Source organism: Entelurus aequoreus, linkage group LG20 (assembly GCF_033978785.1).
Source record: "Entelurus aequoreus isolate RoL-2023_Sb linkage group LG20, RoL_Eaeq_v1.1, whole genome shotgun sequence".
Lineage (NCBI taxonomy): Eukaryota > Metazoa > Chordata > Actinopteri > Syngnathiformes > Syngnathidae > Entelurus > Entelurus aequoreus.
This window is the reverse complement of record NC_084750.1, coordinates 3,133,022-3,152,140: the sequence shown is the minus strand read 5'-3', so window position 1 is coordinate 3,152,140 and position 19,119 is coordinate 3,133,022. Positions and strand designations below refer to the sequence as shown.

Genomic DNA, 19,119 nt, shown 5'->3' with positions numbered 1-19,119 from the left:
TCAAAATCAATGTCATGAATTCTTGACCTATTTAAGGCTCCAATTACTTCACATTAACTATTCCACTTTGAAATGTTTTGGGGAAAATATTCCGCCCGATTGCAGCGGAGATAGGCTCCAGCGCCCCCCGCGACCCCGAAGGGAATAAGCGGTAGAAAATGGATGGATGGATGAATTGCATATTTTGTGTGTTTGCCATTAAAACAATGTTTTCTATGACAAAAAAGGGCCATAAAAAACACATGTCAATGAAAAATTATAAAAACTTATAATCGACAGATTATAAAATAAAATAAATAATAAATGGGATGTGTATTTTTAACACTTTAATGAGTGGGACCCTGAGAATTTTTGTGAGATTTTTTTTAAAATTTTTGTTCAAAAATAATAAATCAAAAATCAAATGTTATGAATTATTGACCTATTTAAGGCTCCAATTACTTCACACCAAATATTCCACATTGAAATATTTTTGGGGAAATTATTTCATATATTGTGTTTGCTATTAAAACGTTTTCTGTGACAAAAAAAACATGAAATAGTTGAAAAATAATTTTAAAAAAACCTTTAAACAACAGATCTGAAGTTGATTTCAAGATTTTAGTGTTGAAAGTAAAAAAAAAAAAAAAGTGTTACTTATTTTTAACACTTTAATGAGTGTGACTCTTGGGTCTCTGAAATTTTTTGTGGGATTTTTTTTTTTAACTGTCATTGCTCAAAAATAATAATACATCAAAATCAATGTGTTTTGAATTATTGAACTATTTACGGCTCCAATTACTTCACATCAAATATTTTTGGGGAAATTGTTGCATATTTTGTGTGTTTGTCATAAAAACATTATTTTCAAGGACAAAAAATGTCATGAAATCAATGGAAAAAAATAATAAAAACTTTTAATCGACAGATCTGAAGTTGATTTAGAGATTTAAGTGTTGAAAGTAAAATAATAGGTTACTTATTTGAACACTTGTATGTGTGGGTCCCTTTTGGGTCCCTGAAAATGTTTGTGGGATTTTTTTTAACTGTCTGGATGGATGGAGGCGACTGAAAGATGTTTGAAACGTAGAAAACTTTCATATTAAAAGCACAGCCACAAGTATTCACATGGCGCTCATGTATGAGATCATTCTGCAGAAAAATGTATTCTAAAGCATTTGGATTTTTAGTGCTGTAGCTATCGAGTATTTTAGTCCTCGAGTAACTACCGATTAATTGGTTCGAGTAATCAGGTAAAACGCTTCATGTTTATTTTAGGGGAAATAGTGTAAATAAGCATCGATTTTTCTGCTTGTCATAACCTCTTTTTTTTACAGGGCAGAAATGTTTGCATAGTTATATTTTCTAATCTTGACTTTATCCGTTTTATCAGTTTGCACGCAACAAGAACAGCAACAGAATATGAATTAAAGCTTTTTATCTAATCAAATTAATCATTGCAGCCCTAGTTATAGTTTGTTTTTATTTGTAGGACTTCAGATTTGTGAATATTTCACTATTCCATGCATTTTTAGCACTTTATAGTACTTCCAGTTTATGACATTAATAGAGGTGTGTTAATACCAGCCACGGAGGGGCGCAATATCACCTCTGATTAGTGATTCAGGCTGGTATCGACGGTACCGACCCGATACAAATATTTTGTGCAAATAGTCCTAATGTGTCTGTCTGCCAACATTTAACATGTTGTGTATTTTTAGATAAAACAAAACAGTAAAAATGTAAGAAAAAAAGAGCAAAAAGTCGGAATGTTAAGAGAAAAAGGCAAACATTTTAAACTAATAATTAGTGATAATATATCTTTATCTCTCTATCGAAATGGCCCCTCCCATACTTGACTTCTTAGTACGCGGCCCTGGGCAGAAAAAGTCTAGACACCCCTGATCTAAAATATTGGAAGCTCTTAAAATATAAGCAAACTTATGAAATAATTTGAAAAAACATTAGAAGCATTCAAATTAAAATACATTTATAATATAAACAAAGTTTTGTTAGTTATTTAAAAAAAATATACTAACTTATGAACTAATTTGAAAAATATTAGAAGCTTTTGAAGTAAATTCAATTTAAAATATAGACCGTTTTGTTAGTTAATTTAAAAAAAAAACTAATTTACGAAATAAATTTAAAAAAATTAGAAGCTTTCAAAATAAATTTAAATATAAACAAAGTTTAGTTAGTTGTTTTTTTTACTAACTAATGAATTAATTGCAACATGATTACAAGGTGTCAAAATAAAATAAACTTGAAAATAAATATAGTTTAAATAAATAAATTGCACTAACTTAAGAATTAATTTGAAAAATATTAGAAGCCCTCAAAATAAAATAACTTAAAATATAAACAAAGTTTAGTTAGTTAATTTAAAAATAATTACATTATACTAACTTATTAATTAATTAGGAAAATATTAGAAGTTTTAATAATAAAATAAACTTAAAATATAAAGTTAAGTTAATTAAAAAAAATATATACCAACTAATCTAGTAATTGATGCACAGGTGGGAAGTGTCAATATCAAAATATTACTTTGAATCACTTTTTAGCAACCACTAATTTGTCATTTGGGGTAAATTACAGTTTTTTGGGGGGTACTTCAACACGTAAACAATTTAAATGGGTGTCCTTTTGAATTTTTAATGGTGCATGGACATTTTTTATAATGTCCACAAAGGCCAGTGAGCAGATTGTGTTATGTGTGACCATGTCTGTTGACATTTTGTGTTGGTTGGATTTTCATGACTAACATTGCTTGCATTGGGTCATATAAGTAATTCAGAGTAAATTAATTTGACCTGAAGTACTCACGTAGTCCACTAGATCAGAACATAGTGACAGCATCAATGTTGTCAATTACATAGAATGAAGAAGAATGTGATTTAGATTTTTGGGACATTAATATTATTACAATTAGGGTCAGAGCAGCTAAGTTGCTAATTGCTACGTGCATTATTTTTCTCCAACTTCCGTCACATTTTGAGGTATTTGACATGCACAAAATCTCAACAGTTTTTGCAAGCACTTCTGGTCCGGCGACCATTTCGATATATACTGAACACGACATTTCAAAATTGACTCTGTAGCGCCACCTTGAAAAGTTGAAAAAAATAAAAAAGACTTACATACCAAATTTTTTTAACGGCCCGCACCACAATCGTCAGCTTGCTAGTCTTTTGTTTGTTTGTTTTTTACAAATTTTGCAGGTATACACCTCAGCGTCAAATATTTTGTACCTGTTAGCAGGCTAACGTTAAAATGCTAGCTTTCTTTCAGCTACCTGTGTATGTGTACACCTCAGTCATATTTTGGTACTCAATGCATGCTAACGTTAGCATGCTATCATTTTTAAACCAATTTTTCGGACACACACCTCCAGAGTAATTTAATTTGGTACTTGAAGTATGTCACAGTTATCATTTTAACATGCTAACATTATCATGCTAACTTTTTGTTTAGCTAATTTTGTAGGTGTACACTTCAGTCAAAGTTTCGTACTTGATGTATGCTAACGTAAGCATGTTAGCCTTTTAAAACGATTTTTCAGATACATACGTCACAGTAATTTGTTTTGGTACTTGACGCGTTACAGTTAGCATTTTAGCATTCTAACATTAGCATGCTGATTTTTTTATTTTTCAACAGACTAATTTAACAATTTTACATCAATGTCATATTTTAGTATTTCACCAATGCTAACTGTAAGCTTACTTTTGTTAGCATAGTATTGTTAGCATGCCATTTTTTTTAAATCTCATTTTGCTGATTTTTTTATTACTCCACACTGTCTGGCCTGCATGCTAACTGTTAGCATTTTTTTTTTTTTTTTTTTGGCTCTTCAGTATTCACACGAAATTTCGAACAAAATTGCATTGTCTAGTTGTTTGAGAAAAAAAAAATCTATATATTGTACTTATTTTGAAGGTGAAAACTACCAAAATTGGACTTTTAACCTTTTGAAGCAGAGGTGTCCAAAGTGCGCCCTGTGGGCAAATTACGGCCCCTAGCTCATTTTTTAACGGCTTACAGCACACTTCTTAGCATTCTACTATGTTAACTTTTTCAAACAAACTTTGCAGGTGTACACCTTAACGTCAAATATTTTGGCCTGCTAACATTAGTATGCTAGCTTTATTTATTTTTTGAGATATTTTTAGGCGTACATCTGTCATATTTTGGTACTTCATACATGCTAATCCGAGCATGCCAGCATCTTAAACCATTTTTTCAGACACACATGTCAAGAGTAATATATTTTTTTTGTGATGCGTGTTAAAGTTAGCATTTTAGCATGCTAACATTAGCGTTCTAGCTTTTTATTTTAGCTTATTTAGCAGGTATAGACCCCCTGTGTCATATATTTTGGTATTTCACTAATGCTAACTGAAAGCATGCTATTGTTAGCACGTTAACATAGTACTGTTTTTATATTAGGTTTTTTTTTGGTTTTGTATGTATGTATATATATATATATATATATATATATATATATATATATATATATATATATATATATATATATATATATATATATATATATATATATATATATATATATATATATATATATATATATATATGAATATATATATATATATATATATATATATATATATATATATGAATATATATATATATATATATATATATATATATATGAATATATATATATATATATGAATATATATATATATATGAATATATATATATATATATATGAATATGAATATATATATATGAATATATATATAATATGTGTGTGTGTATATATATATATATATATATATATATATATATATATATATATATATATATATATATAATATGTGTATATGTATGTGTATGTATGTATATATATATATATATATATATATATATATATATATATATATATATATATATATATATATATATATATATATATATATATATATATATATATATATATATATATATATATATATATATACATATGCTGGCAGTCAGCTTTTTTCATTTATATTAATATATATTATATTAATATAATGATATATAAATAATAATCAATATAGTTGTATATAAGAGTATTTGAAAGTTGGACTCCTACATTGCACCAAACATGGATAAGTGTGGAGAGTGTTTTGCATTTTTCCCATCATGCATAGCTTAAATGGGTGGTTTTTAATGGTTTGTTGACGCGTTTTTTGTTTTGTTTTGTTTTTTTAAATAATGTCCACAAATTGTGTTATATTGTTATGTGTGGCCATGTCTGTTGGCATTTTGTGTTGGTTCTATTTTTATTTTCTTGTTTCCGGCACCATGACTAGGGAAGGTTGTTTCCATTAGATCTGAGCCGAGGATGCCGTTGTGGCTTGTGCAGCCCTTTGAGACACTTGTGATTCAGGGCTATATAAATAAACTCTGATTGATTGATTGACTGTTATCAAGCTAGCTCTCTTTAGCTAATTTTGCTTATATTTTTTTGTTAGGCTACGCTGGCCAGACAGCTAACTGTTAACATTTTAGGTCGGCCTTGGCTCTTCGATATTCACATAAAATTTTGCCGGAAATTGCATTTTCTAGTTCTTTAAAAAAAAAAAAAATCATATTGTACTGTTTTTGAAGGTGAAAACTACCAAAATTGTAGTTATATGCTTTTAAAGCAGGGGTCTCCAAAGTGCGGCCCAGGGGGTCTTTTTGCGGCCTCTAGGTATTTTTTTCAACGGAACAATCTTAAGCATTCTAATATTAGCATACAAGCTTTTTCGCAAATTTTGCAGGTATACACCTCGGCGTCAAGTATTTCGTACCTGTTAGCCTGCTAGCTTTTTTTCAGCAAATTTTTTAGGAGTACACATATTTTGGTACTTGATGCATGCTAACGTTAGCATGCTTACATTTTAAACCAATTTTTCAGATGCGTACTTCAGAGTAATATGTTTTGTCACTTGACAAACGTTACAGTTAGCCTTTTAACATTTTAAGCTAATATAGCATGTATACATCTCAGTGTCATATATTTTCACTAATGCTAACTGTAAGTATGCTATTCTTAGCATTATTAGCATGCTAGATTTTTTATCCTGGGGATAGGTTGATTGGCAACACTAAATTGGCCCTAGTGTGTGAATGTGAGTGTGAATGTTGTCTGTCTATCTGTGTTGGCCCTGCGATGAGGTGGCGACTTGTCCAGGGTGTACCCCGCCTTCCGCCCGATTGTAGCTGAGATAGGCTCCAGCGCCCCCCGCGACCCCAAAAGGGAATAAGCGGTAGAAAATGGATGGATGGATGGATGGCATTTTATGCATATCTTTTGTTTATTTAACACTATCTGGCCAGCGTGCTAATTGTTAGCATTTTAGTTCAGCGTTGGCTCTTTAGTAATCACACTTAATTTCTACTGAAATTGCATTTTATAGTTCTTTGAAAAAATCTTTTGCATTGCGTGTTTTTAGCATTCCACATTGTTAACATTGCGTGTTGTTACCATTGCCTGTTCTCGGCATGCTGTGTTGTTAGCATTTTATGTTAGCATTGCACGCTGTTAGCAGTGCCTGTCCCACTTTGTCATTCACACACGTCACTCAAACGCTCACTGACATTTGGATGTGTTAGTGATGAGGCAGGAGTTGAAGATGAATCGCATTCAAAAGTAATATGTCAAAACCATGACATAAAAATCATGATTGAGACAAAAGGTAAAGAAATGAGATAAAAGGTTGAAATAATTAGATGAAAAGCCATAATTATTTGCTAAAAAGTGAAATCATAATTATGAGACAAAAAGTCAAAATTATGAGATAAAATGTTAAATCATGAAATTAAAAGCCATAATTATTGGATAAAAAGTCAAAATTATGAGATAAAAAGTCAAAAACATGACAATCATGATTTTGATGCACAAAGCGGAAATTATGAGATAAAAGGAAAATAAATTAGATAAAAGGTCGAAATAAAGAGATAAAAAGTCAAAAACATGACATAAAAATCATGATTATGATGAACAAACTCGAGATTACGAGATAAAAGGTTAAAAAATAAATAAAGGTCGAAATGATGAGATCAAAAATCAAAAGTTAGTCAACTTGATCATCGTGGCCAAGATTAGCTGCCGTGTTGTTAGCATTAACCCGGAAACAAAAGTCCCACTTGGTGAAATTATTTGTTTTTTAGAGCGATTCATCAGCTAAATTTAGCTGACTTTTGCTTGCATTTATGCACATTTAGAATGCATACAGAAAAAAACATGTGTGTTTTTGTCTTAACAAAAGGAATACAAATAGTGCAGTTCCCCTTTAATCAATCGATCAATCAATCAAAGTTTATTTATATAGCCCTAAATCACGAGTGTCTCAAAGGGCTGCACAAGCCACAACGACATCTTCGGCTCAGATCCCACATCAGGGCGAGGAAAAACTCAACCCAATGGGCTACAATGAGAAACCTTGGAGGGGACCGCAGATGTGGGGACCCCCCCATGGGCAACCGGTGCAATGGACGTCGAGTGGATCTAGGTAAAAGTGTGAGAGTCCAGTCCTGTCCTCTGCATTTGACCCATCCCCTTGTTCACCCCCTGGGAGGTGAGGGGAGCAGTGGGCAGCAGCGGTGCCGCGCCCGGGAATCATTTTTGGTGATTTAACCCCCAATTCCAACCCTTGATGCTGAGTGCCAAGCAGGTGCTCCCATTTTTATAGTCTTTGGTATGACCCGGCCGGGGTTTGAACTGACAACCTACCGATCTCAGGGTGGACACTCTAACCACTAGGCCACTGTCAAGGTTAGCTGCCGTGTTGTTAGCATTAACCCAGAAACAGAAGCCCCACTTGGTGAAATAATTTGGGTTTTTTTAGAGCGATTCATCAGCTGACTTTTTTGAAAGAAAGAAAGAAAGAAACATACACTATATTGCCAAAAGTATTTGGCCACCTGCCTTGACTCACATATGAACTTGAAGTGCCATCCCATGGAATTGTCCAAAATGTTTTGGTATCCTGGAGCATTCAAAGTTCCTTTCACTCGAACTAAGGGGCCAAGCCCAACTCCTGGAAAAACAACCCCACATCATAATTCCTCCTCCACCAAATTTCACACTCGGCACAATGCAGTCTGAAATGTACTGTTCTCCTGGCAGCCTCCGAACCCAGACTCGTCCATCAGATTGCCAGATGGAAAAGTGTGATTCATCACTCCAAAGAAGGCGTCTCCACTGCATCCGACGCTTTGCATTGGACTTGGTGATGTATGGCTTAGATTCAGCTGCTCGGCCATGGAAACCCATTCTATGAAGCTCTCTGCGCACTGTACGTGGGCTAATTGGAAGGTCACATGAAGATCGGAGCTCTGTAGCAACTGACTGTGCGGAAAGTCTTTGCACTATGCGCTTCAGCATCCGCTGACCCCTCTCTGTCAGTTTACGTGGCCTACCACCAACGTTCCCTCTAAGGTGCGCGCTTGTGCAATTGCGCACTGCAAATCTATGCTGTGCACAAAATCAAATAAAAAAATAAGCGCAATCACAATTTTCGACACACGGGCACGACAGAGAAAACCGTTTTCGTGGTTCATTGTTCAAGTATTGTAACGTCTGTCGAGATGCTTTGAGGGCATGAATTCCATCGATCACTTTACTGAGCAAAACTCTTTATTGTCGGCCATAAACACATCACCAAAACATTAGTAAAAAAAAATTATGTCTAGCAAAAGTGGTCATTTTCTGCAGTACAAACCAGGCCAAAAGCAACTTTGTTATATCAACAGCAGACGCTCGCTCTTTCTCACTTGCGCCAACACATGCACATATGGCACTTAGCCAGTGATGCGTTTACAGCCACACAAAAAGTCGGACAACTGCAACACCACACATAAAGTGTCATTCCAGGTTGTTACGCTATGATTTACCAATCAAATGTGTGCTTATTCTAGTGTCATTTATTAGGAATCTTAATTTATAAATATTAATCATGAAATGCTGTTAGTATATTGAATAGATACTAATAAAAATATATTTTTTACAAACAGGAAGTTGCAGGAATGTACACATGATCCCCTGCTTACATCTCATTGTGCAACATGTGGATGATTTAATGGGAACTAAATGCAATGTCTGAAAAGGGTACACATTATTTCCAAAGCAGGACCTCCACCCAGACCAACAATACAAGTACACAGTTCATGAAAAACAATATTTTTTGTTATTGTCATTGTAAGTGGGCCTAAATACTTATATTAGAAATGGAAATGACTGCTGTCATTTGATTATAATAATAAGAGAATGTTGTCTGTCTATCTGTGTTGGCCCTGCAATGAGGTGGGGACTTGTCCAGGGTGAACCCCGCCTTCCGCCCGAATGCAGCTGAGATAGGCTCCAGCGACCCCGAAAGGGACAAGCGGTAGAAAATGGATGGATGGAAGGTTGATTGGCAACATTAAATTGGCCCTAGTGTGTGAATGTGAGTGTGACTGTCTATCTGTGTTGGCCCTGCCATGAGGTGGCGACTTGTCCAGGGTGTACCCCGCCTTCCGCCCGAATGCAGCTGAGATAGGCTCCAGCGGCCCCAAAAGGGACAAGCGGTAGAAAATGGATGGATGGAAGGTTGATTGGCAACATTAAATTGGCCCTAGTGTGTGAATGTGAGTGTGACTGTCTATGTGTGTTGGCCCTGCCATGAGGTGGCGACTTGTCCAGGGTGTACACCGCCTTCCGCCCGAATGCAGCTGAGATAGGCTCCAGCGACCCCAAAAGGGACAAGCGGTAGAAAATGGATGGATGGAAGGTTGATTGGCAACATTAAATTGGCCCTAGTGTGTGAATGTGAGTGTGACTGTCTATCTGTGTTGGCCCTGCCATGAGGTGGCGACTTGTCCAGGGTGTACCCCGCCTTCCGCCCGAATGCAGCTGAGATAGGCTCCAGCGACCCCAAAAGGGACAAGCGGTAGAAAATGGATGGATGGAAGGTTGATTGGCAACATTAAATTGGCCCTAGTGTGTGAATGTGAGTGTGACTGTCTATCTGTGTTGGCCCTGCCATGAGGTGGCGACTTGTCCAGGGTGTACGCCGCCTTCCGCCCGAATGCAGCTGAGATAGGCTCCAGCGACCCCAAAAGGGACAAGCGGTAGGAAATGGATGGATGGAAGGTTGATTGGCAACATTAAATTGGCCCTAGTGTGTGAATGTGAGTGTGTCTGTCTATGTGTGTTGGCCCTGCCATGAGGTGGCGACTTGTCCAGGGTGTACCCCGCCTTCCGCCCCCCCCCCCCCCCCCCCCCCCCCGCGACCCGGTAGAAAATGGATGGATGGATAATGTGCCAACAACTTGGGACTCTTATGGCGGTATGGCTGTCATACTGTTGTTACATAACAAGTTGACCGTTATTTGTGGTGACGTCATGTCCGGCATTCCGAAGGACAAGTCCCAGCAGCACTCCAGGAATTCCATGAGGGCGCGCGCGCACTCCGCGCTCTGTTGTTGTGACGGGGGCGCGCACGTGGCTCCCGTGTTGTCGCCGCCGCGACCGCGGCTGGTCCTGGCGGTCACGTGGGTGGCCAGCGCGCTTCCCCATTGGCTGACCGAGTGGAGCTTGGTGGGGGGAGCACGACGCCACACGGAGTAGTAGCAGAAGAGTGGAGGACGGACTTCACCAACATCGCGGAAAGCGGAGGAAAGAGGAGGATAAAAGACGGAAAGAACTGCTTTTGTTTTTAATTAACGCAGGAGGTGATGGCCGACAGCCGCGGTGAGTGAACCTGGAAGTCTCGTGTCGAAAGGCGCGTGCGAGGACAAATGACAAAATGATTTTAGTTTATCTTAAATGATCCTCCTTTTTTATGTGTACTTTTGTCGTGGACCTAGAGGGGCAACTTCTTGACAAGTGTAGCGAGGAAGTGGTAAAGAAACACGCGTGTGCTTCGAGGAACCGCCACTTAAATGGTCTCCGTGTGACTACCATGCTGTTTGACTGAAAATCCTGTCTAAAACGTCAAAATGTATCTTTTTTTTCTTCTTCTCAGTTTAATTTTTTTTCTTCTTTTTTCCACGCTGTTTAAAAACCCCACGGTCACTTTTGGGGAGGAGAGTGTGGACTCATATCCCACAGCTGCCCGCATTAATCACTTAGTGATTAATCAAAACACATTAGTTTTACATGACTTTTACATTCTCAGTGTAAACAAACACAAGTCATGTGCTTCTTTCTTACAAATGTAAAAACATCAACAAATTTATTTTTTTTTTAAAGAGAACTGCACTTTTTTAAATTTTATTTCACCAAGCATTCACAATCCTTATGTAAAACAAGAACACATGTTTTTCTTTTTTATGCATTCTAAATCGTAAATAAATACTAGCAAAAGTAGTAACAACGTAATATTTACATATTTAGATCATCATCGTATTAATTTCGCAGATCATTTTTTCCTTCAACAACACTACTAATCATTGCACATTAAAAAAAAACCACGTTTTTCCTTTTTTATGCATTCTAAATCGTGAATAAACACTAGCAAGAGTCAGCTCACAATGGAGCTAATTGGAAGTTGTTTTATAAAGTGTTCTAAGAACATACAAAAACATCCATCAATGTTTGTATGCATGCTGTAAGTGTATATGTAATGTAGTAACATTCATAACATGTAATATTTACATATTTTGATCATTTTAAGCATACGGCGGCGTATTAATTCCGCAGACTCATCACAACGATCACTTTTTCCGTCAACAACAACAACACTACTAATCATTGCACATTAAAAAAAAACACGTTTTTCCTTTTTTATGCATTCTAAATCGTGAATAAACACTAGCAAGAGTCAGCTCACAATGGAGCTAATTGGAAGTTGTTTTATAAAGTGTTGTGAAAACATACAAAAACATCCATCAATGTTTTTATATACATGCTGTAAGTGTATATGTAATATTTATATATTTTTATCATTTTAAGCATACGGCGGCGTATTAATTTCGCAGACTCATCACAACGATCACTTTTTCCGTCAACAACAACACTACTAATCATGGCACGTAAAAAAACAAACCACGTTTTTCCTTTTTTATGCATTCTAAATCGTGAATAAACACTAGCAAGAGTCAGCTCACAATGGAGCTAATTGGAAGTTGTTTTATAAAATGATCTAAAAACATGCAAAAACACACAATGTTTTGTATGCATGCTGTAAGTAGATATGTAATGTAGTAACATTCATAACATGTAATATTTACATATTTTAATCATTTTAAGCATACGGCGGCGTATTAATTTCGCAGACTCATCACAACGATCACTTTTTCCATCATTAACAATACTACTAATAATGACAGGTAAAAAAACAAGTTTTTCCTTTTTTATGCATTCTAAATCGTGAATAAACACTAGCGTGAGTCAGCTCACTATGGAGCTAATTGGAAGTTGTTTTATAAAGTGTTCTAAAAACATACAAAAACATCCATCAATGTTTTATATACATGCTGTAAGTGTATATGTAATGTAGTAAAATTCACAACATGTAATATTTACATATTTTGATCATTTTAAGCATACGGCGGCGTATTAATTTCGCAGACTTATCACAACGATCACTTTTTCCTTCATTAACAACACTACTAATCATGACAGGTAAAAAACAACACGTTTTTCCTTTTTTATGCATTCTAAATCGTGAATAAACACTAGCGAGAGTCAGCTCACAATGGAGCTAATTGGAAGTTGTTTTATAAAGTGTTCTAAAAACATACAAAAACATCCATCAATGTTTTTATATACATGCTGTAAGTGTATATGTAATTTTTATATATTTTGATCATTTTTTAAGCATACGGCCGCGTATTAATTTCGCAGACTCATCACAACGATCACTTTTTCCGTCAACAAAAACAACACTACTAATCATGGCACGTAATAAAAACCCCACGTTTTTCCTTTTTTATGCATTCTAAATCGTAAATAAGCACTAGCAAGAGTCATCTCACAATGGAGCTAATTGGAAGTTGTTTTATAAAGTGTTCTAAAAACATGCAAAAACACACATCAATGTTTGTATGCATGCTGTAAGTGTATATGTAATGTAGTAACATTCATAACAACATGTAATATTTACATATTTTGATCATTTTAAGCATACGGCGGCGTATTAATTTCGCAGACTCATCACAACGATCACTTTTTCCGACAACAACAACACTACTAATCATTGCACATTAAAAAAAAAACACGTTTTTCCTTTTTTATGCATTCTAAATCGTGAATAAACACTAGCAAGAGTCAGCTCACAATGGAGCTAATTGGAAGTTGTTTTATAAAGTGTTCTAAGAACCTACAAAAACATCCATCAATGTTTTTATATACATGCTGTAAGTGTATATGTAATATTTATATATTTTGATCATTTTAAACATACGGCGGCGTATTAATTCCGCAGACTCATCACAACGATCACTTTTCCCGTCAACAAAAACAACACTACTAATCATGGCACGTAATAAAAAACCCAAGTTTTTCCTTTTTTATGCATTCTAAATCGTAAATAAGCACTAGCAAGGGTCAGCTCACAATGGAGCTAATTGGAAGTTGTTTTATAAAGTGTTCTAAAAACATGCAAAAACACACATCAATGTTTGTATGCATGCTGTAAGTGTATATGTAATATTTATATATTTTTATCATTTTAAGCATATGGCGGCGTATTAATTCCGCAGACTCATAACAACGATCACTTTTTCCGTCAACAACAACACTACTAATCATGGCACGTAAAAAAAACCCCCAAGTTTTTCCTTTTTTATGCATTCTAAATCGTGAATAAACACTAGCAAGAGTCAGCTCACAATGGAGCTAATTGGAAGTTGTTTTATAAAATGTTCTAAAAACATGCAAAAACACACAATGTTTTGTATGCATGCTGTAAGTATATATGTAATGTAGTAACATTCATAACAACATGTCATATTTACATATTTTAATCATTTTAAGCATACGGCGGCGTATTAATTTCGCAGACTCATCATAACGATCACTTTTTCCATCATTAACAACACTACTAATCATGACCGGTAAAAAAACCCACGTTTTTCCTTTTTTATGCATTCTAAATCGTGAATAAACACTAGCAAGAGTCAGCTCACAATGGAGCTAATTGGAAGTTGTTTTATAAAGTGTTGTGAAAACATACAAAAACATCCATCAATGTTTTTATATACATGCTGTAAGTGTATATGTAATATTTATATATTTTTATCATTTTAAGCATATGGCGGCATATTAATTTCGCAGACTCATCACAACGATCACTTTTTCCGTCAACAACAACACTACTAATCATGGCACGTAAAAAAAAAAAACACGTTTTTCCTTTTATGCATTCTAAATCGTGAATAAACACTAGCAAGAGTCAGCTCACAATGGAGCTAATTGGAAGTTGTTTTATAAAATGTTCTAAAAACATGCAAAAACACACAATGTTTTGTATGCATGCTGTAAGTATATATGTAATGTAGTAACATTCATAACAACATGTAATATTTACATATTTTAATCATTTTAAACATACGGCGGCGTGTTAATTACGCAGACTCATCACAACGATCACTTTTTCCATCATTAACAATACTACTAATAATGACAGGTAAAAAAACAAGTTTTTCCTTTTTTATGCATTCTAAATCGTGAATAAACACTAGCGAGAGTCAGCTCACAATGGAGCTAATTGGAAGTTGTTTTATAAAGTGTTGTGAAAACATACAAAAACATCCATCAATGTTTTTATATACATGCTGTAAGTGTATATGTAATATTTATATATTTTTTATCATTTTAAGCATACGGCGGCGTATTAATTTCGCAGACTCATCACAACGATCACTTTTTCCGTCAACAACAACACTACTAATCATGGCACGTAAAAAAAAACAAGTTTTTCCTTTTGTATGCATTCTAAGTCGTGAATAAACACTAGCAAGAGTCAGCTCACAATGGAGCTAATTGGAAGTTGTTTTATAAAATGTTCTAAAAACATGCAAAAACACACAATGTTTTGTATGCATGCTGTAAGTATATATGTAATGTAGTAACATTCATAACAACATGTAATATTTACATATTTTAATCATTTTAAGCATACGGCGGCGTATTAATTTCGCAGACTCATCACAACGATCACTTTTTCCATCATTAACAATACTACTAATAATGACAGGTAAAAAAACAAGTTTTTCCTTTTTTATGCATTCTAAATCGTGAATAAACACTAGCGAGAGTCAGCTCACAATGGAGCTAATTGGAAGTTGTTTTATAAAGTGTTCTAAAAACATACAAAAACATCCATCAATGTTTTATATACATGCTGCAAGTGTATGTGTAATGTAGTAACATTAATAATATGTAATATTTACATATTTTGATAATTTTAAGCATACGGCGGCGTATTAATTTCGCAGACTCATCACAACGATCACTTTTTCCTTCATTAACAACACTACTAATCATGACAGGTAAAAAACAACACGTTTTTCCTTTTTTATGCATTCTAAATCGTGAATAAACACTAGCGAGAGTCAGCTCACAATGGAGCTATTTGGAAGTTGTTTTATAAAGTGTTCTAAAAACATACAAAACATCCATCAATGTTTTTATATACATGCTGTAAGTGTATATGTAATTTTTATATATTTTGATCATTTTTTAAGCATACGGCGGCGTATTAATTTCGCAGACTCATCACAACGATCACTTTTTCCGTCAACAACAACAACACTACTAATCATGGCACGTAATAAAAACCCCACGTTTTTCCTTTTTTATGCATTCTAAATCGTAAATAAGCACTAGCAAGAGTCAGCTCACAATGGAGCTAATTGGAAGTTGTTTTATAAAGTGTTCTAAAAACATGCAAAAACACACATCAATGTGTGTGTGCATGCTGTAAGTGTATATGTAATGTAGTAACATTCATAACAACATGTAATATTTACATATTTTGATCATTTTAAGCATACGGCGGCGTATTAATTTCGCAGACTCATCACAACGATCACTTTTTCCATCATTAACAACACTACTAATCATGACCGGTAAAAAACCCCACGTTTTTCCTTTTTTATGCATTCTAAATCGTGAATAAACACTAGCAAGAGTCAGCTCACAATGGAGCTAATTGGAAGTTTTTTTATAACGTGTTCTAAAAACATACAAAAACATCCATCAATGTTTTGTATACATGCTGCAAGTGTATATGTAATGTAGTAACATTCATAATAACATGTAATATTTACATATTTTGATCATTTTAAGCATACGGCGGCGTATTAACTTCACAGTCGCATCACGATTTTCGATTTTTTTCTTCAACAACACTACTAATCATGGCAGACTTGATGAGAGACAACAAATACTACTGTGGGAAACATGATGATCCACGTTTTTCCTTTTTTATGCATCCTAAATCGTGAATAAACACTAGCAAGAGTCAGCTCACAAAGGAGCTAATTGGAAGTTGTTTTATAAAGTGTTCTAAAAACATACAAAAACATCCATCAGTGTTTTATATACATGCTGTAAGTATATATGTAATGTAGTAACATTCATAATAACATGTAATATTTACATATTTTGATAATTATAAGCATACGGCGGCGTATTAATTTCGCAGACTCATCACAACTATCACTTTTTCCTTCATTAACAACAACACTACTAATCATGACAGGTAAAAAAACCCACTTTTTTTCTTTTATATATATTCTAAATCGTGAATAAACACTAGCGAGAGTCAGCTCACAATGGAGCTAATTGGAAGTTGTTTTATAAAGTGTTCTAAAAACATACAAAAACATCCATCAATGTTTTATATGCATGCTGTAAGTGTATATGTAATGTAGTAACATTCATAATAACATGTAATATTTACATATTTTGATCATTTTAAGCATACGGCGGCGTATTAACTTCACAGACTCATCAAAATGTTCGATTTTTTCTTCAACAACAACACTACTAATCATGGCAGACTTGATGAGAGACAACAAATACTACTTTGGGAAACATGATGATCCATGTTTTTTCCTTTTTTATGCATTCTAAATCGTGAATAAACACTAGCAAGAGTCAGCTCACAATGGAGCTAATTGGAAGTTGTTTTATAAAGTGTTCTAAAAATATACAAAAACATCAATGTTTTATATACATGCTGTAAGTGTATATGTAATGTAGTAACATTCATAATAACATGTAATATTTACATATTTTGATCATTTTAAGCATACGGCGGCGTATTAACTTCACAGACGCATCACAATTTTCGATTTTTTCTTCAACAACACTACTAATCATGGCCGACTTGATGAGAGACAACAAATACTACTTTGGGAAACATGATGATCAAGAAACTTCTATTTCTGATCCTGAGTATAAGGATCCTCCTTAGATGTACAAGTTTTAGAAGCTGTGTGCTGAACAGATGCAGCTTTACTGAAAGATTAAGCATCATGTAGCAGTATTGCTAAGTGCTAAACAAGATATACAAACATGAAAAAAAAAAAACAAGCACTTACTGTACAATGTCTGCTCTCACTGGGATAAAGACTGTTAGGATGATGATATCTTCCCCTTTATATGAACAATTCATCTTTTTCCTCCATCTGCGGGTCTAAATTGGATGTTGACATTGTCTACTATCCAGGTGAGAGGCATGATTTGCAATCTAGAATTAACTTTCACTAACTCAGAGGCCATGCAGTGTTAAAATATTTGAGTTATTGCACAGAAAAATGGGGAAATAATTACAAAAGTACACTTCAGTCACTAAGTTTGTTACCAAAAAAATCAGTTGGAATAATGCATAATGTTTGATATAGAGAACATAACAATGATGTATTTATTGAATCAAAAATATTGAAATTGAATGATTTTGTGTGTTTGCAATCATCTAAAATTATGCACAAAGCAAACTATAACCTGCTACCCAAGAATGTACAATTCTTCTCAGCAAAAGGAGAAATCCCAGCCGGCAAAAGACATTGATACAACGTTGATCATACATACTAAAACTGACTTCTAAACATCGTTGCAAAAATAGTTGTATTTGTAAATTGAGTTGATGGCTAACATTGGATCCACGCTGTTAGTTGGGAAATTACCAAAATTCAATGATCAAATCAACACCAGAACCCAACATTGAATAAACGTCATCAAGAAGCAGGTTGTTCAACGTTAAATTTGAGTTGTAGAATATTAGTTGGGAAATGACCAAACTTCAATGATCAAATCAACACCAGAACCCAACATTGAATAAACGTCATCAAGAAGCATGTTGTTTCAACGTTAAATTTGAGTTGTAGAATATTCAGAATCAGAATCAGCTTTATTGTCATTACGCAGGGTAACGAGATTGAGGCCATTCCATACAGTGCGATAAAACAAGTGTACACTCTATACAGAGGGTGAAATTAATATGTATGTGAATATCTACATGAAACAGGGTGGTTGGTGGAATAGGTTATTGCACCGAAGAGAAGGCAGTTATGAGGGTCAATGGGGAAGTCTGTTCGTTAGTTAGGAAATAACCAAATTTCAATGGTCAAATTGACGTCAGAACCCAACATTGATTAAACGTCGTCAAAAAGCTTGTTGTTTCAACGTTAAGTTTGAGTTGTAGAATATTAGTTGGGAAATGACCAAATTTCAATGGTCAAATTGACATCAGCATCCAACATTGAATAAATGTCGTCAAAAAGCATGTTAGTTTGAGTTGTAGAATATTAGTTGGAAAGTGACCAAATTTCAATGGTCAAATCGACGTCAGAACCCAACATTGAATAAACGTCGTCAAAAAGCATGTTGTTTCAACGTTGTAATTGTGTTGTAGGATATTGGTTGGGAAAATGACCAAAATTCCATGGTCTAATCAACGTCACAACCTGACATTGATTAAACATCGTCAAAAAGCGTTATGTTTGAGTTGCTCAACGTCAGGACCTAATTCAACAAGTTCTCAACGCTGTTTTAATGTATTGTGTCTGCTGGGATATAACCTAGGAGAAAAACCTTTTTTAAAACCTTTCTATGCACGTACAACACTTAAAACATTTAGTATGTCAGTATGTGGAATTAAATTATGGAATGGATTAATAAACAAAGTACTAATATGATCCACTTTA

The 19,119-nt window shown here is 34.4% G+C and overlaps 1 protein-coding gene across 1 annotated transcript in view; it reads left to right on the top strand.

The window, feature by feature from the left end:
* The first annotated feature begins 10,573 nt into the window (after positions 1 to 10,573).
* The window catches only part of paqr6 (progestin and adipoQ receptor family member VI), a 45,605-nt gene continuing 37,059 nt past the window's right edge, over positions 10,574 to 19,119 (top strand). The window contains exon 1 of the mRNA XM_062029195.1: positions 10,574 to 10,711. Within this exon, the coding sequence (XP_061885179.1) occupies positions 10,696 to 10,711 (16 nt within the window). The 5' untranslated portion in view covers positions 10,574 to 10,695. The remainder of the gene's footprint in view (positions 10,712 to 19,119) is intronic.